The sequence below is a fragment of the Cydia pomonella genome, chromosome 4 (assembly GCF_033807575.1).
Source record: "Cydia pomonella isolate Wapato2018A chromosome 4, ilCydPomo1, whole genome shotgun sequence".
Taxonomy (NCBI): domain Eukaryota; kingdom Metazoa; phylum Arthropoda; class Insecta; order Lepidoptera; family Tortricidae; genus Cydia; species Cydia pomonella.
Genome location: NC_084706.1, coordinates 3,778,643 through 3,798,604, shown reverse-complemented (window position 1 = coordinate 3,798,604; position 19,962 = coordinate 3,778,643). Strand labels below are relative to the sequence as shown.

The 19,962-nt window shown below is 36.2% G+C and overlaps 1 protein-coding gene across 1 annotated transcript; it reads left to right on the top strand.

Moving 5' to 3' along the window:
• The first annotated feature begins 337 nt into the window (after positions 1-337).
• Positions 338-19,767, top strand: LOC133516867 (proton-coupled zinc antiporter SLC30A9, mitochondrial). Its single transcript, XM_061849878.1, has 12 exons — positions 338-933; positions 1,265-1,464; positions 2,830-2,902; positions 3,861-3,981; positions 4,552-4,690; positions 6,598-6,753; positions 7,845-7,956; positions 12,125-12,335; positions 13,102-13,219; positions 16,046-16,120; positions 16,729-16,842; positions 17,227-19,767. The coding sequence occupies exons 1-12, from the start codon at positions 570-572 to the stop codon at positions 17,269-17,271; spliced, it is 1,728 nt and encodes a 575-aa protein (XP_061705862.1). The 5' UTR covers positions 338-569; the 3' UTR covers positions 17,272-19,767.
• The last annotated feature ends 195 nt before the right edge of the window (positions 19,768-19,962 follow it).

Below are 19,962 nucleotides of genomic sequence, written 5' to 3'. Positions count from 1 at the left end.
GGCACATAAAGGCATTTTTAATTATAAAAAAACGATGTTTTTATAACCACTTTAGCCATCTATCACTGTCTGTCATATCGGTCGAACTGAAGTTGCCAATCGAGTAGTTTGTATTGTAAGCCCCGCCCGCCTTAGTGTAGATTACGTTGGGCTCTAATTGAGCGGTCAGAATGCTTCCATGTTTTATTTCCGTTCACTGCATCTCACCGATAACTCCATTAGACTTGGCTTAAGATACATTGTGGAATTTTAAATATCGATTGAATGAAATGGTTGCACCACCATCAAATCGCTTGCGATGGGATATGCTATTAGTTTCACGGTCTGTAGAGGCCTTTTGACAGCTGTGGTGTCAAATTGAGTATACGTGATTTTCGTCCATAATCGGTATTTTGCAATTTGCAGGAGTGGAGTATATAATTATCGTTAATCAATTTTGGATTTAATTGTAATATAATCCAAGTAATATACATTTAAAAGAGACATGCAGTCCCTTAAATGGTATTACAGTCAATAGCAGCTCTATCGTATTGTTATCTTCAAAATATTAGTCGCATCTAACTTTGAAAATGGTTTTACTATCTTCATTTACTGTTAAGTCATTTTATAGAAAACTCGGCAGACAGTGTACAAATTTTAAACATGTACACACATTCTGTGCTGGATCTTTGCATTATGTTGCGAAGACTTTTCCAGCTGAAACTTGGAGGTCGGCAAGATACTTCACTACTTCTTTTCGTTTCTACGATAAAAGCGAAACGAAGAAGGATATAATCCAAAGTGGAAATAATAAAAAAACACAAAAACTCATAGTACAGAAACCTCAAGGAAGTATAAGTGTGAAAGCTGAAACAGATGAAGATAGTACTGTTACGAAAGTCACTATACAGAAGGTCCAAGCTCAAGGATCTAAGGATACTGCACCTCCACCTGGTAATTTTTACATTAAAATATTATTTCGAGGACATAACAATATAAGTAGTGACCATTTTAGCCTCATGCCGCCCAATGGGCCCAATGTACATTAGGATGTACACTCTGTTTTGTTGAAATGTCATCCTTCATTAAATTTTAATTAAGCACCTTTTCATTTGCCTCGTAACATTTTTGAACAAATGAAATTGAACCCAATAAAAAATATAATCAAACTTCCTTAGCTAATTTAAGTATAGTGGGTGACACAAGGTTATACTATATAACATTACTTGCATGATCATAAAAGCCGATGTAAACATTTTTTTTACAATATATCTGTATGTTCCAGTGAAAAAACGACTTCTGATAGATTTCTCTGCTTCATATACTGAACGTAACTTTATAACACCCATGAGAGCCATGACAGAATACTTATTGAAGCAGTCAGACTTAGAGTCTCTTCCAAAGGTATTAAGGAGATCGCCATATGAGGCAGAACCACCCATAACTGTATATTACAGAAAGGATGTTGAAGCAAAGGCTATTGAGGTAAGAATTCCTTGGTTTTATGACTAGTACAATATCTTAACTATCCAACATGTTGAAGGGTTCATATTTGTATAATAAACTGCCGCTTGTATGCATAGGCTACGCTCCAAAAATTATTACTAGTGTATGGGTATGATAGTGAAGTAACTGATAAAATAATGAATACTGGGATGAAACGAATGATCTATGAGTCCACCTCATGTGTGGAGTCCAAATCTTTCAGATTCCTTGTGTTACACTGTGTAAGTTGTAGGGGAAGCTCGGTGTGATTTATACACTTTTGCTCTGAGCCTTGTAAAATAAAAACCATTTTAAAATGGAACTTATGCTACTTCATCGTCCACTTATCTGTTTATAATACCAATGTACCTTTGATTTGATACTAAACAACTTATAAACTATAAACTAAGAAGAGATGTTAAATATTAAAGAAAAACTGCCATTTCATACTAAAATTATACTGCTATTCTAAGCAGGGTAACAATTTACTACAAATACGAATTCTTTATTCGTCGACCATAGGTGTACACAACATGTTATTGTATATGATGGTAAAAAAAGAAAATTTGGTCCACTATTTCATACCGAAGGGCATACAAAATTAAGTTTGAATGCTAATAGCAATTAGCATGCACCATGTACTCAATTAAAATTTACAAGCAGTGTGTATGTCAAGCAAGTAATTAATTAAAATGTCCAGTAATATCACTTAAAAATAATATAAAAATTCTATCAAGGTTTATACGATTATACATATCACATTTTCAATTTAATAATAATTCTATAATAATCAGTAAAGTTGGTCAATAAGAAATTCATTATGGGAGTAGAAAGCCGTTATAACCAAAAATTCTTTTACATTTTTTTTGTTATATTTTTTATGTAATTTGTTATATTATACTCTAGGAGCCATACCGAGGATGCTTTTTGACAAGAGAACAGTTTTTAACAGATGTGCACAGACCATGTATTGCAAACATTGACTGTTCAGACATCGAAATATGTCAGGTCTGGATGTTTAAAAAAAAATACTAGTTCATAAATGTACATACAAGGAAGAGTCTCTATTTTTAACTGTACGAAATAGGGCTTACATGATACTGAAGGCCGTAGCTAATGGGTATCTCTAAGGCATTTTTTCGCCAGTCACTACTGAAAGTACATTAAAATTTGATTTTTTCGTGATATTTTTTTTTTCTATCAAGCCAACCATAACCATTTAATATAGTCTAGTTTCCATATGTAAAAATTCAATATATAAATATTTATATAAATAATAAAAAAGATTTTGCGTTAGCCCTCTCTTAAACAATTTTATTGTACTTATAGATTTTTTGGCATGTAAATTTTTTTGTTTACATTTAGGTTTGGGGTTCAAAGGAAGCACTAGATAAAGAGTTGTTGAGAAGAGAATTAGATAGAAGAAGATACGAACAAGGTATGCTAGTAAATAAACAATCGATTCTTTATACAGCATGTATTGTTGACACAACCACATAATTAAAGGGTAATTAGTTTAGCCTTAGGTTTTATAAAAAAAGTACAACTTTTATTTTTCCTTATAAAATAATTTAGCAAGCAATGAAAAAATTAACCATCCGTAAACCGAAACGTACGGCTATAGTTTACGGTTCAATTTGTAATGGTTAATTTTCAATATGGTCACTTCTGGATGAGACTGGCTCGGGACCGGGATGAGTGGCGTACTAGAAGAGAGGCCTATGCTCAGCAGTGGGCGATATAAGGCTGATATGATGATATGATGATGGTCAATTCTTATTAACGTTCGTCCAACACTGAGTATAGCACTTGAACTGTAAAAGTCATATCTAATTTTAATGTATATTTTTACTAGCCACTAACTGCGACTTGTCCGTCTAGATATATATATATTATGTTATAGGACATTATTACACAAATTGACTAAGTCTCACAGTAAGCTCAATAAGGCTTGTGTTGAGGGTACTTAGACAACGATATATATAATATATAAATACTTAAATAAATAGAAAACAACCATGGCTCAGGAACAAATATAGGCCAAACCCCCCAAACCGGTCTTCTAAAGATATCATTAAACTTATTTATTAGTAAGATACCACATGTCATACAATAAAGCATCTCACCCACTTGTTATTACCACAGTTAATCCTCAAAAGTAGCAATAGGTAATAACTCTCAATCCCTACTTATAAATGCAAAAGTAACTCTTGTCTGTCTGTTGGGCCTGAAACTATTTCCATACCTGTTTTTAGATGAAATTTGGAATCGAAATAGCTTAGGATAGTTTTTATCAATAACCATTTCCCCAACAGACGAAGTCCCGGCCACAAGCTATTAATTAATAATCTTAGACTATTCTAGAAAAAAAACAGTTTAATAATATTTTTTAACAGATGTATTTACTGTCAAGAGAAGATTAAGGAATTATAGGAGGGAAATGAGCCATAAAAAAGATGATGAGGAATCTGGCTTGAAGACTCGATCCGGTCGGGTGGTGTTGACGGCAATAGGAATGTAAGTTGAAACTAATTTTACGGTTTAACTCATGTGTTTTTAGTCACTCGCGCGACATGTTGTGGAGACCGCACTAACAGTGCATGAGCAGCGAGCAGTGGTCACGATAGCCGCGCGCCGCGTACTGTTGCTTGTAGCGCGCTGAGAGTAAACGGTTGGTGATCAGGGGTCGACTTGCGCTAAGCGGGCACGGCTGCGGGTTTATTGTTAGTATGACTAAGAACAGTTTTTTGATGAGGAATTTAAGTTATATACAACAGTAGAGGACCCATTGTAGCATGTAGGTACTTAAGATAAGCTTAGTGGCGCCTACACTACATACTTCACCTTTGTTACCAAAGTATTCTTAATTAAATTATACATATTATATCAAATTGAATTATTTTATTAAATATTTTTTGATATGTGTTTTTAAGTAATCTCGCTATAACTAAAAAAGATGTCATACATATACTAAAGAAAAAGCGCCCAAGCCCTCCAGTGGCCGATGCCGGAATCGAAACTGTGTCTTCAGCTAGTAGCTAGTATATGACATCTGTTACAGTTTGTGTAGTTTTGATTTATTTTCAGAAACGGTTGCAACTTTTTGTTCAAACTGTGTGCATGGTGCTACACTGGGTCGCACAGCCTGTTTTCCGAGTGCATCCATTCGCTAGCCGACACGGTCAATCAACTAATCCTGGCCTATGGAATACATAAATCGGTTCAGGTACGTGATCATGCTCACAGTACGAGTATGTGTCAGAATAAATAGCAGTAGTACACAGAATAAATAGATGTACTGTTCATAGATAATCTAAAAATCCAAAATTCTAAAAAGTCCTATGTTTATTCTGTCTTGCTTGAGGTCTACTTAAGGGCTCATTTACAAGTCAATACAACATTAACAGTGACATCAAAAATACACAGCAACATTTATAAATACACCAGACAATCCCTGGATAAGAATTACCGACATTATATTTTAATAAAATAATTAAATAAACTAGTAATTCGTCCCGAACTGAGAACTCGCTAATAGTTAAAAACTGTATAAAAAAAGATACAGGAACAACAAAGGTGACGTTATCTATGAAAAGGGACCTTATTGTTGATGGCGCTTCCGCCGTCATAAACGATGCTCCGATACAAATACAACGCTGCACGACGCAGAGCGGCGTTAGCGCCATCGACAATAAAGTCCCTTTTTAGGCTTCCGTAGTCAACTAGGAACCCTTATAGTTTCGCCATGTCCGTCTGTCTGTCTGTTCGAGGCTTTGCTCCGTGGTCATTAGTGCTAAAAAGCTGAAATTCGGCATGGATATATAAATCAATAAAGCCGACAAAGTCGTACAATAAAATCTAAAAAAATAATTTTTTTGAGGGTACCTCCCCTACCCGTAAAGTGGGGGTGTTTTTTTTTTTTGCTTTAACCCTACAGTGTGGGGTATCGTTGGAAAGTTCTTTCAAAACTAATAGGGGTCTTCAACAAATATTTTTTGATAAAGTGAATATATTCGGAGATAATTGCTCCAAAAGAAAAAAAAAATGTGTCCCCCCCCCTCTAACTTTTGAACGATAGGTCCAAAAAATATGAAAAAAATCGAGGAAGTAGAGCTTAAGAAAGACATTAAATGAAAACTATAGCAGACATGATCAGTTTAGCTGTTTTTGAGTTATCGCAAAAAGTTTCCCCTTCATAGTAAAAAGACTTACTTTATTTAGTTACTGATTATGCAAATTTGCCTATTTGTTTAACTCGCGTGAAAGGTACCGTTTCATCCCTTGGTTAACAATTTACTATACTTTAAGCTCCAGTTTAGCTTATTGTGACGGAAGAGTAACTATGGAACCCTACACTGAGCGTGGCCCGACATGCTCTTGGCCGGTTTTATTATAGATCAAGTCAAGTCAATATATTCTTTATTCAAATAATTCAAAAATATCATCTTAATCTAAATATTAGAGCAATTTATTGATGCAGTTATTATTGTTCTCAAAAAAACATTGAATTATTATAGATATGGTAAACTTAATAATAACAATTTCACAAAAGGATCGTCAAACACCAAAATTGTATAAAAAGATAATGCCACAAAGCATCTGTGTTAAGCATAAAATGAACTTGAGATTAATTGTTCTAATGAAGTTGACTGTTGCGTGTTAAGAGTCATACAAACCCCGCGCCAAAAAGTAGCTTCCATACTTAAACGACATGTATAAATGATAACATGAAACTTGGCGTCAACATTTGCGTAACGTATGTCTGGTACTATAGTTTTCGTTGCTAAAAAATGTTATAATATAAAAAATATATATATTATAATAAATTTGTCACAATAGTATTGTTGTGTTATTGTAGTTATACATACAAAACTTCTATTTAAGTACTCTAATTTCTTCGAACTTATTACAATTTCTAGTACCAGACATATATTTTTGTTAGTTTGAATGTTCAAGTCAATTTTCATGTTATATCAGAATGTAGTTTTAAAATGAGAGCGTAACTACGATTGTATGGCGGCGGCATGGCACGTGTGAGTGTGACTACAAGTATACAAAAAGTCGTGACTATCAAAAGGGTTTCCAATTTATTCACACGATACTTATAAGTCTTATAGTGTACCTATTTTGTAGATGGCAGACCCGGACCACCCGTACGGGTACACGAACATGCGATACGTGTCGTCCCTCATATCCGGAGTGGGTATATTCTGCGTGGGCAGCGGGCTGTCCTTTTATCACGGTGTCACTGGAATTCTGGACCCCCAGCCGCTCCATGACTTTTACTGGGTAAATTATAATAAATTACTACATAGTTTAATTGACAAACTTTCATATTTTTGAGTTCTGTGTATATGATAAATAGATAAATAAGTGCTACTATTTATTGTCTGGGTGAAAAGAATGTGAAGGTCAAGAATACCTGTATTTTTTTTTACGAAATTCATACTTTTCATTAAAAAAAACATTTAGATTGTTACTTTGATCCAATGGGCATATGTGGACACATGTTTCAGTCAAAATACACATACTTAATATGGCACAATGGCACACAAATGTAACGCAGTCATACAAAACAAATCAGGAAGTGAGTTGCTAGCTTGCACAGGGCTGTACAGCGCCATCTACTGCAGCTGTCAAATTTGCGGTATATATTTTTATGCGTAACAAAACGGGTTAACTTGTTTAGTATGTGGGTATCTTGTCTATTGGCGTTTTTTTGTGTACGTTCAGTGCTCTTAGATTTCCTTGTACCTACTCAGATTTTCAGATTCATGAGCTCTCACAGTCAATACTCTCAATAGTGCGGAGAATCAATATTCAACTAGGATAAAAAAGTACCCCGTCTATTGTTACTATTTTCGATTTTCTATTACATTACGTTACGTTGAGTTACTGCATTCTGAAAAGTTGGCTGATTCTGAGTAGGAATAACCTAAAATTTATGTGACCTCTAAGAACACATGAACTTACAACAATAAAAAAGCACCCTAAGAGCGTCCGCTTTTGCGCGTGCGTGTGCCCGCCCATGTGGAGAAAATCCGTCGCACGTGGCCGCGCCAGTTAGCTGAGTTAGCGTTGCTTCGTTAACCCGTGCAACCGCGCCAGTTAGCGGATGCCCCATCACGAATAATAAATACGGTTTAACAGCCTCCTAGACTAGTCGGTATCGGTAGTGACCCTGCCTACGAAGCATCTTCATCACAGATATTTGTTCCTGAGTTACGGATGTTTTCTATGTAAGATTTAAGTATTTATTTATTTCTATCTATTATATATTACGAAGGCTACGGCCTTATTGAGCATACTGCGGGGCTAGGTCGATTTGTGTAAGATTGTTCCATAATATTTATTTATTTATCATAAATCATTTATTTCAGGCTTACTTCGTGTTAGGCGGGGCAGTAGTTTCTGAAGGCGCGACGTTAATGGTTGCTCTGAACTCCTTGCGGAAAGGAGCGAAGGAAGCTGACACCCCGCTATATGAATACAGTAAGTATTTGGTTTGATTTCGTATCGTCGAGCTGATCTGAGGATGGAGCAGATAGTGTAACTCTTCGGTGGCTAAATGATTTGTTTTGACGAGTCAAATTTCTTGGGGACAATAAGTACTCGGCAATAATTATGTGGTGGGGATTTTATATTCGCGCCTAACATGAGCGTTTTTTTAGGGTTCCGTAATCAACTAGAAACCCTTACAGTTTCGCCATGTCCGTGATCGTTAGTGCTAGAAAGCTGAATTTGGCATGTTACATAAATCATGCATGGCGACCATGGTGTAAAATCTAATGTCAAAGTTATGAGACTTATAAGACGTAATATGTTTCTCAATCAATTCTGTAAATCAATTATCTTACAAAAGCTGGCCTAATATAATACCAATGTAATTCAGCTACTCAACACCGAATGGCGCTGTAATTAATTCACACGGAATGGCGCTGTAATGACCCACGGTAAGCTCAAGAAAGATTGTGTTGTTGGGTGTCAGACAACGATATATGTATATAATACACAAATACTTTACATAGAAAACATCCATGGCTCAGGAACAAATATCTGTGCTCGTCACACAAATAAATGCCCGTATTGACGCATGACGTATTGCCCCGTAATTAGAACCCAGGACTATCGGCTTTATAGGCAGGGGCAGAAAAAAAGAAAAATCGCCCGCTTATCTTCGGACTATTGTAGCCAATAAGCCTGACATCGTGATAATAGATCGATCGCAACGCCGGGCCGTGCTCGTCGACATCACCATCCCCCATGATGAGAATCTCGTGAAAGCCTAGAAGGACAAGTCCAGTAAGTACCTAGACACTTGGCTCTCGAGATAACCGCCATGTGGGATGTTGATTCGACGATCATTGTCCCTATAGTCGTTTCAGCGAACGGTCTCATAGCGAAGAGTCTCGACCAACACCTTGAGAGACTCTCGCTAGGTGGTTGGATCAAGGGTCAGATGCAGAAGGCGGTGATCTTGAACACGACGCGGATAGTACGTCGGTTCCTCTCTCTGCGGCCCTGACCACCGGCAGCTTGGACCCTGCGCCGCTGCTGGCGGCTGTTGTATTTTACTTTTATATTCATATTATAAAATGCCTAATCTAAGACACAAGATAAATAAAGAGAATAATAATTACAAAAGACTCTAAGTACTAAGAAATAAAATAGAATTTTACTAACGCACATACTTAAATAATGTTAATCATACTGCTATTTTGTATTTACCAGAATTCACCATAAAAAATGCGCGAGTGTCGTGGAACCGGTGGAACACTCGGTTGGAACGAAGTATAAACTTATATTGATAAACGTATTATATTATTGATTAACAAATACAAAAACTAATCGACAAAATAATAGTGATCGAATCTACTCACAAAATTTCACATCATCATTTCAGCTCAGTAATGCGACTTACAGGCAGGGAGAACAGCCAAACATAAGAAAACATTTTTGTACAAGCTGAAACTGATATGCGGAGCTCGCGCTCCACACTCGCTCAATCAAAAATATGAAATTCAAGTGCAAAAAAAAAATACAAAGAAATATCTGCATACACGTCTGGGGTTCGAACCCGGATCGTCGCTGTTACAAAGCGTCTGTTTGCCAACCGCGCTACTATAGGATGTAAATAAGTCGGTGAAATTGAGCTACTTACTCTCGAGAAAGAATTTAAATATAGATGGGTGTTGACGGGTTTTCGTGACGAAAAAATCTTACACTTTTTTTCGCCCCATCCGCCAACTGTCCGATAAGGAACTTCGTTCCAATAATATTTTTTGAGTATGGGAAATACATTCACATGAAAGATTTTTTACATCTGTTAAATATCTGTAGCTTTGATAATAGAGTACAATACCTACAGGATTTTTAATTTAATAAACAATATTTGTTACATGAGCATACATGTTACATAAATGTCATTCAAGAATGTAGTTTACAAACAAAACAACTGATCATAGTCTGTGCATAAAGTGAGTCGGCCGCTACTGATACGCCTACTTGCCATCTCCATGATCTCCACCTTACTCCATGGTACGGTCACGTCTGAAAATATCGATACGGACAAAGTGCCAAAAATATGTATACGCTACCCTAATATACACCGTGTTTTTTTTATTTGCTATTTCGAAATGACATTGATATGTCACAGTTTTCAATTGTTTGGTTGAGTTAAATGTAATGCCCGTGTTACAACAACGCTATATGCAACATTTAGTTACTTTTTATAAAAATAAAAATAGTAAAAAAAAAAACATTTTTTTTTTAAATTAACTATGCCATTTAGTTTCCTTAAACGTACTTACCGATACCCCGAAGTTAACGAAATTCAATAAAAACACGGTGTATAGGCCATAAACTAGTGTATACATATTTTTGGCACTCAAAATTCAAAAATTTATTCTGCAAGTAGGCCTCAAGGGCTCTTTTACAAGTCAATACAACATTTATAGTAACATCATATAGTGACATGATAAATACATAACAACATTTATAACTACAACAGCCAATACCTGGGTAAACATTACATTATAATAATCTTAAAATAAATAATTACTACAATACAATAGAGATGTATAGTCTCTATGGTTAAAAACACGTTAAATCTGGAGATGTGTCGATATTTTCAGACGTGACTGTACCTCCCAGACTGCTGTCCTTATTGTTTTTTTTTTCCCTTTAACCCAATGGTGTGGGATATCTTTGGATATGTCTTTTAAAACAAATGGGTCTCTAACAATCATTTTGTGATAAGATGGATATTTTCGGAAATAATCGCTCCAAAAGAAAAAAAAATGTCCCCCTCTAACTTTGAAACATGGGTCCAAAACCTATGAAAAAAACCGGCCAAGAGCATGTCGGGCCACGCTCAGTGTAGGGTTCCGTAGTTACTCTTCCGTCACAATAAGCTAAATTTGAGCTTAAAGTATAGTAAATTGTTAACCAAGGGATGAAACGGTACCTTTCACCCGAGTTAAACAAATTGGCAAATTTGCATAATCACTTTTTGGGGAAACTTTTTGCGATAACTCAAAAACAGCTAAACTGATCATGTCCGCTATAGTTTTCATTTAATGTCTTTCTTAAGCTCTACTTCCACGATTTTTTTCATATTTTTTGGACCTATGGTTCAAAAGTTAGAGGGGGGGGGGACACATTTTTTTTTTCTTTCGGAGCGATTATCTCCGAATATATTCACTTTATCAAAAAATGTTTCTTGAAAACCCCTATTAGTTTTGAAAGACCTTTCCAACGATACCCCACACTCTAGGGTTGAAGCAAAAAAAAAATTTCACCCCCACTTTACGTGTAGGGGAGGTACCCTAAAAAAAAATTAAATTTTTAGATTTTATTGTACGACTTTGTCGGCTTTATTGATTTATATATCCATGCCAAATTTCAGCTTTATAGCACTAATGACCACGGAGAAAAGCCTCGGACAGACAGACAGACAGACAGACAGACAGACAGACAGACAGACGGACATGGCGAAACTATAAGGGTTCCGTTTTATGCCATTTGGCTACGGAACCCTAAAAAATCGTAAAACAAAAGCTTAGTAAATACTTTCAATTAGAACTAAAGCGACCATGATCGGTCCAGCCGTTATGAGTTATTGCAAAACGTTTTCTCTTAGTAAAAAGACGGCCTCTTAGCCCTCTTAGCCGATTTTTATTTACATTTAAGTTAATATCTTGAGCAAGTGATCTTCCCTGTAACTTCGTTTAATCCTATCATTATTTGCGCGACTAAGATGAAAATACAATACAAAGTAAAACTGATGTATGCCTTTTTCAAGTTCTACGTTTGGAAGGCAATTATGCTGGCCAATATAATTAAAGGGCCGTCTCAATAGATCACTGCTTGGTCGACGTGACATTCAAAGGCCCGCAACACCCCAATAATAATAATATCTACGTTTTCCTTCGGTGAATTAAAAAAAAAACGAAACTATTATCTGCACTTTTTGTAAGGCGTGTTCAAAAGGTGGCATGCCATGGAACGGCAACCTCCTTCTATCAAAATATGACGAAAAAAATCTTCAACAAATAATAATTGGGCTGTTTACGCATTGATTAGTGTAAAGTGCGAGTACATACATACATTCGCTATTAAACACTAATTGGTGTGTAAACAGCCCCTAATGTCGTTTCAGTAATGCGCAGTTCGGACCCGTCGGTGAACGTGGTGCTGCTGGAGGACACGGCGGCCGTGGCGGGCGTGGTGGTGGCCGCGTCGTGCATGGCCATCTCGCAGTACACGGGCAACCCGCTGCCCGACGCCGTGGGCAGCATCCTCGTCGGCACCATCCTGGGCGGCGTGGCGTCCTTCATTATCCTTAGCAATGTGGGCGCGCTGGTCGGCAGGTAGATAATTATGTAATTACTTTTTCTCAAAAATGGACGGTACGAGTATAGTCGACTTCGCTCTTGGAGGATTTAACAACTGAAGACGCCTTGTCTGTAATTTTTTGTACAAAACGGTCTGGCGATTTTTGCAGGGAGGGGCAGTCAAATGTACGCCTATTTGTAAGTAACGTACAAATTAAATTGAATTATTTATATTTCTTGCACCCTTTTTGAGAAAAGCACTATATATGATTCGGTTGGAAGGCTAGCTGGCTTCGGATTAAATTAAACAGACTCCCAAGTTCGTCCGTTTAAAACGAATCCTCAGCTAGCAAGTAGCTACTTCCGAGCCTCTACAATAATGTACTATTCTAATTTTATGCCCTCCTGAAGAAAAGCTTTTATTTATTTTTGATAGAAAACAGGGATTTTTAAGTCGTCAATCCTGAGAATAAAGACAATTTTAATAGTTTGTATTATCAGGTCGGTCGTGACTGTAGGTATTCTACCTTAACCCTTCTCCAGGCATAATACGATTTATCGACCACATATGCGACAGTAGAATTTCAACTTTAGCATTCCGATTTAGGGTTCAAATTAGAGTGCACTTTCGGTAAATGTGGCTTGTCTTCAAATGAATCATCATAGATGGATAAGATCACAATATTTGAAGTTTTTGGGAAACCTTGTAGATTGGTGGGGCCTGGGTTAAATCTGATCTGATACCGTTAGACCAATTCCTCGAAATTCATGTCAGACGAACTTTTTACGTTGATTGTTTCAGATCTATACCGCAGGAACAGTTGGACGAAATCAATAGTGTTTTAGAAAGGGATTTCATGATTCGTGCCATCCATGACGTCAAGGGTATCGATATAGGAAGCAATCTGATTCGATACAAGGTAATCTGTGGACCGTTTTGATACAAGCGGAGATCCCTTTCTAACAATATCTGCTAGAGAGAGATTTCCGCATTCCTGGTCGTAATTATTAATGATTTACTCGACCACTTTGATAAAAAAAACCTAAAACTGAATCCACAACAAAAAAAAACATTATCAAGCCTGCTAACACCAGAATCGGTTGAGAAATGCGACTTATGGAGACGCTTGATCGCTTGATTGTGCAATACATTGCTTTGTTCAACATTTTACACTCTAAACCCATCAAGTAATTCAAAAAAGTTTCACAGAAAACATTGTTGAACTTGAGGAGTATATGGATTCCGGAAATCGCCTCAGTGTTATAACTTGCTTGTATAACCGCCTTTGGCATTATTTCTACGCGAATTACAGAATTTTAAGCCGGTAGTAGACGACCGCTTCTCCATACAAACGTCCCCACTTTCCTCTCTGGGAATGTCAATACACTATAGACATTGTTTACACAATTTAATGTACGCCGTGCTTTTTTTTATTCCCATTAATTTCAAGGGTGCATCCCTGAACTTAAATTGAGTAACTTTCTCAAAGACATGGTATTCTAATTAACCCCATTTCGGAGATAATCAATAATTATTTTTTATCTTATGAGGCCCTTACGAGCGTGTACACTAGCCTTAGGGCCTGTTTACATATTGCATGATCAGTGTTTAGTACGAGTTGATACATTTGCTACTAAACATAGGTACTATCTCGGACGATCGATGTTCGAAATTACATCAATGACATCGATATGTCACAGTTTTCCATTGTTTGGTTGAGTTAAATGTAATGCCAGCGTTACAACAACGCTATATGCAAAAACTACTTTTAACAAAAATTAAAAAAAAAAATATATTTTATTATGCCATTTAGTTTACTTAAACGTCCGATACCCCGAAGTTAACGGAATTCAATAAAAACATGGTGCATATTGATCATAGCTTTAGTATCTTTCAAACTCGATGGGTACGCGGACCTCACAGATGTCATCTCAATATTTGCGAGATTTGGCATTTATAGGTTATAAATTATAAGATAAAGATAGCTTATTATTCAAGTAGGCACATTACAATGGGTTTCTGGACGTCAAATAAAGCTACACCGGCTCTAACCCTACACCTCTGACCCGAGAAGATTTAAATCCCCCCTCAATTGGCGGAGGGTATCCCAATATGCACCGGCAAGAAACTCGGCGGGACACATCTTTTCAAAACATTACATCTTATAATTAACATGCATTAAATAAGAAAAAAAATACAATTTAGATTACTATAGAAATCATGGAATTACATACAGTAGCTACTTTTCTTTATAGAAAATTGATTAAAAATATATATACCATACAAATACGTAGCTCTTTCAGAAAACATATCGAATTCTTACAAAAGGAAAAGAAAAATAAAATTAATAAAGAAATGAGAATATACATTATATAAAGCTGACAGATTGCTATACCTACAAAAAATATTTGATGTGCTTTATTACCTGATGCTATACGGAGATGATACCTTAGTGTTGGTTTAGACTCGAGTCCTTTGAGTCTTCTGCTTAAGACTCGACTCAGTTTTTCTAACTCTTATAATTAAGACGAAACTCGAGTTCTTTTCAACTTATTAGAGACTCGAGTCTTTTGTAGAGACTTGAGTCCTTTTCGGAGATGTAATTTGTAATGGATATACATAACATAAATTATACAATAACGCCTATTTTCTTTACTGTTGTTTAGGTAAAATCTATAAAATTGTTGACTGAGTCTTTATTCGGAGTCTCGAGTTCTTTTGAGTTGCGTTTAAAAAATACTCAATAAGGGACTGGACTTGGGACTTAAAAGACTCGAGTTCCTACCAACACTAGCCACCTGTCGCGAACGTATTGCGAACCAGGTAATATTTGCCAACGTCATGGAGTAGATGGCGCTAGTAGTCACGTTTAAGTTAAGTAACCGCTTCTAGGTTATTGGGATTTTTTGACGGAGGTTGAGAGGGTAGATGAGAACGACAGGAGGAAAAAGGAGGTTGTGTGCGAACAAATCTACGCGGCAGTGATATTTGCTTTTAGATCAAGTCAAGAACGTTCTTATGGTGTTATTAGAATAATGATGTGTTTCTGGTATATTGTGACCAACGTTATCAGTACTCAGAGTGAACAGTGATCCAGTGAGGCTAATACGAACTTAAGGTAAACTTTGTGTGAGGAATGGGGTCGCTATAAGGGGAGGTTTGGAGGCGACAATTAAGCTCAAGAAACCAGGTGGATAATCATGTGATACTCATGTTATATGTAGGTAATAAAGTCGGACACCAGCACAACTCATATCGTCATCTCACTAACATCCAGGCCTCGTATAGGTATGTAGTACATTTACATATCGCTTTCCAGTATCCGTAAAAGCATTAGCTCATTCGATAGGTTAATAAGTATGGTGAGCTTGACGACACCACCCTACCCATCGAGTTTGAAAATTACTACAATACTCATGCCTTTTAATTTGATTTTTCTCGATATTTTTATTATAATAAGAGTTAAGAGCTTTTATTTTTGTATGGATTTTGGTTTTCGCTCGTAACTCTTATAATAGTCAAAAACTCGAAAAAAATCTAACGAAAGAAACATAGCTATAGTTAATAAAACATCTTAATTTTATAAAATATTATTTTCCGTTGTGTAAATATCCAGAGAGGAAAATGGGGTCTAGGTTTATACGGACAACCCGTCCCCTCTTTTTTCTTAACGTCTCTAAATAAATACACAGAAATGTAATGATCATTTAGCTATGTTAATTGTCTTTTGATAATTTTATTACAGGCTGAAGTGGATTTCGACGGCAGAGCTCTTACAAGATCGTATTTAGAGAAGCACGATTTAAATGCGCTGTTAGAGGTAAGCCTTAGGATACGCTATATTTATTTGACTGTATTATTTGTGTATTTATTTTAACTTTATAGCACAGTAAACGTTGTACAAAAGGCGAACTTAATGCCAGAAGCCATGCTCTACCTCTGCTCTACCAGCACCTTTGGGCCAAACAGAGATCAAATATAACATAGTACTAATTCTAAACATGGGTACGGGCACAAACTTTGATTGTTGGTTCATTTCGGGGTTGAAGCTAATTTGGTCAATATTATTAACGGTATGAAATGTCCAGTGTAAAATAAATCCTAAATGGCTCAACTATTAAAGTCCGTGCTACCCGTAATATACTATAAATAGATAAAATACTATTATAAGAAAAAAATATAAGAATACAAAAAAATATTCTAAAATTTTAATATCCTTATTAACAAAAACTATAGAATTTGTTCTTGTTTCCTAACAAAAAAAAAAACGAGCTCGGGAATGTACCCTTGAAATTAACAGAAATAAAAAAAAACGGTGTATATTGTACACGGGGAGCCTCACGAGGTTAAAACTGTACTCGTTGACGGGTATTGTCGATCAGTCCAAAGGTAAAATTAATATTTTTTCAAACCACTTTGTGATTTCAGGATATGAAAAAGATACAAACAATCGACGATGTGGAAGCATTCTTATTGAAGCACGGAGAAAATATAGTAGACATGTTGGGCGGAGAAATTGACAGAATAGAGCTGAAGTTAAGGGTAAGAATCGGACAATATACTGTACTGTATACGAAGTAGGTCAGGCTTAGCACAGGAGCGCTGCGGCTGCGGAGATAGACTACCGGATTTTTTTATATTAATTAGAGAGAGACAGGTGGGCGAGATTAAGCACCGGAAACTCTATGGTCATGTAAAATTGTCTATACATATATGTCTTTCCGTGACCAAAGTCATTCTGCTCACTCCGGTGCATATGCATACGGTGACAGCTGTCATCTCCATACAATTTATAACCCTACAAATTAAAATTGTATTGAGATGACAGCTGTCACCGTACACAAGCTACGTAAAAATTGTGAAATATAATTATTATGGTTTAAACCTTAATTTAAATGTTCTAAAATCTTGTTATATTTATTTCAGAAAAAGTTTCCACAAGTGCGGCACTGCGACTTAGAGATACTTTAATGTTATAAGACGCCTGCGGCAGCGAAACTGAAGATATATATGTAACTATAAATGTTTTAGGGGATTAGTTAGCAGTACGTTAAATGTGCATTGTAATAAAGTCACAAGCCATTTCCGTCAGTAGAAAAAAGCGGCAAAACCCCAGTGAAATTCCCGTCTGTTTCTACTGCCAAGTGTATGATCGGCTATATGTAGTCGGCACCGCCAGTATGTCTCTCAACGAGGTACCCACAGATTATAACTGGGAACCAGAAAAAGTTTGTAGTGTATGATGTATCTTTCGCTCGCTTATTTTTTAGGTTTTCGTAGTCATCTAGTGAGCCTTATAGTTTCGCCATGACCGTCTGTCCGTCCGTCCGCGGCTTTGCTCCGTGATCGTTAGTGCTAGAAAGCTGCAATTTGGCATGGATACATAAATCACGCATTGCGACCGAACGGTAAACAAAAAAAAAAGAGTATTTTATACAATCGTGATATATTAGAAAGTTTTTCATTCGAGTACCGTGTTTAGGCAACGAAGCTTCACTATTGTATACATATCTTTTTCTCCGTCATTTAAAATAATACTTTCTGTACTATTAAACTTAAATCATTAATGAAAATTGCTAAGTATCTCAGTAGACAAAAACTTAGAACAAAAGACATAAACGCGCGAAGTAAAAAGACATACAAAGCGCTGCAAAGGTACTCCCGTATACTTGTAATGTACATGTTACTTACTAATAGCCCCCGTTTGGCCTATTTTGACAGAATGGTAACTACGAAACCCTACACTGAGAATAGTGCGAATGTTATTGTCACCAGCTGGACACAAAATTGTAGTCATGGTAACATGATACCAAAATCCAATGGATGGATTATGGATATTCTTTATTTACTGAATGATCAAACGTCAACTTTTGACAACTTCCCTTCTCATTTTAATAAATTGTTGTAAATATGGAATGTTGTTAATGGTACATTGTCACAAGGGAGCAATATTACATATTTTAGGCGTGGGCGTACAAGTGTTATAATTATAACGCCCATGATGGAAATAATTTTGCTACCTTGTGCCACATACGACGTTTGACGACCGGTCTGGCCTAATGGGTCACTACGGTCGTCAATCGGTCCCGGGTTCAAATCCTGGTAAGGGCATTTATTCGTGTGATGAGCACGGATATTTGCTCCCGAATCATGGGTGTTTTCTATTTATTTAATCATTTATAAATATTTATATATTATATATATCGTTGTCTAAGGTAAGGACTCGCAACACAAGCCATATTGAGCTTACTGTGGGTGTGTCTTTATTCAATTTGTGTAATAATGTCCTATAATATTTATTTATTACATACTGCTTTTCACATACCCATCAGAAAATAAATATTGTGTCTGAAATATTATTGTTGCACGTAATCGATTATGTGCATACTATTTTCATATTTCATTGTGTTACTGGCAAAGAAAAGTGTCACCAGAGGACCTACCGCGAACCATGTTCGACGTGTTGCCTCCGTGTCGCACTTGTAAATTCGTACGTATGTGTGACAAGGAGGCAACACGTCGTACGTGGTTCGCGGTAGGCCCTCTGATCCCTCCTAGCAGGGAAGAAAAAGCCCTTTTCCGAATAGGTGATCTGAAAAGTAAGTTTTTGTTTAAGGGAAAAATATTGTTTTTAGACAGAAAGTACGAATCATTCTAACTTTGCTACTGGCGTAGAGTTTTATTACATCACGATCTTATTTAACTATAAGCCTCGAGTGATGTTAAACGCTCTACAAAATTATTAATTTCGCATCTCCTAAAATCGCTTGATATTAGAATGTTGAATTTATATGTACAGAATAAACTCATTTACATTTTACAAGAGGGCGAAGTTGTTGTTTAACCCCTCATGTTAATATTGATTCCCGAGGAAGGGAAAGATTCTGAAATTGAACCACGAGCGTACCGAGTGGTTCGAAAAGTGGAATGTCGAGCGTTGCAAGTGTTTCAAGGTACTAGGGTTAAACAAACTTTGTTACTGAGTGAAACACAAAATTGTTCACCACACCAACCCAAGAAAACTACTAAGTAGCTGTAAAACATCACAAATCGAATCCAAATGAACGCTATTAAATATTTATCATTCAAAATCATTACTGAACACTCAATTCTACCTGCCAACATAAGAACACAACTAAACATTTGCATCATATTATTTTGCAACTCTCGTGGACAAAATGCAGCTGGTGTGGTGAAATATATCTATATGTTAATTATTACTGAAATAACAACCCACACATAAGGTACATAGATCTATCACCGGTCCAGCCAGAGTCACAGTTATTGGAAGTTAATACATTTGGAATATGTATTACCGATTAACCTATTATATTTTCTGTGATTTAGTTGTATTTAATATGTATTAGAGTACTTGAGTAAGTTAGTAACGAGTTAAAATATTTGTTAAGTATATTTTGTGTATGATCAGTTGTTCTACGCAAATGTGAGTAAAATCTTTGACAGTCATATATTTTTTTATATTTTTCACCAAACCCCCAGTATGTATAATGTACAGTCACGTCTAAAAATATCGATACGGACAAAGTACCAAAAATATGTATACAGTAAACTACCTTAATATATGGGCAATAAGGCCGTGTATCTTATTTTTGGCACTTTGTCTGTAACGATATTTTTAAACGTGGCTGTACATGTAAGTGT

Coding starts and splice junctions, on each gene's coding strand:
- LOC133516867 (XM_061849878.1), top strand. CDS start 570: ATGGTTTTACTATCTTCATTTACTGTTAAGTCATTTTATAGAAAACTC. Junction 1,465..2,829: donor TTGAAGCAAAGGCTATTGAG/GTAAGAATTCCT, acceptor GTTTACATTTAG/GTTTGGGGTTCAAAGGAAGC. Junction 3,982..4,551: donor GTGTTGACGGCAATAGGAAT/GTAAGTTGAAAC, acceptor ATTTATTTTCAG/AAACGGTTGCAACTTTTTGT.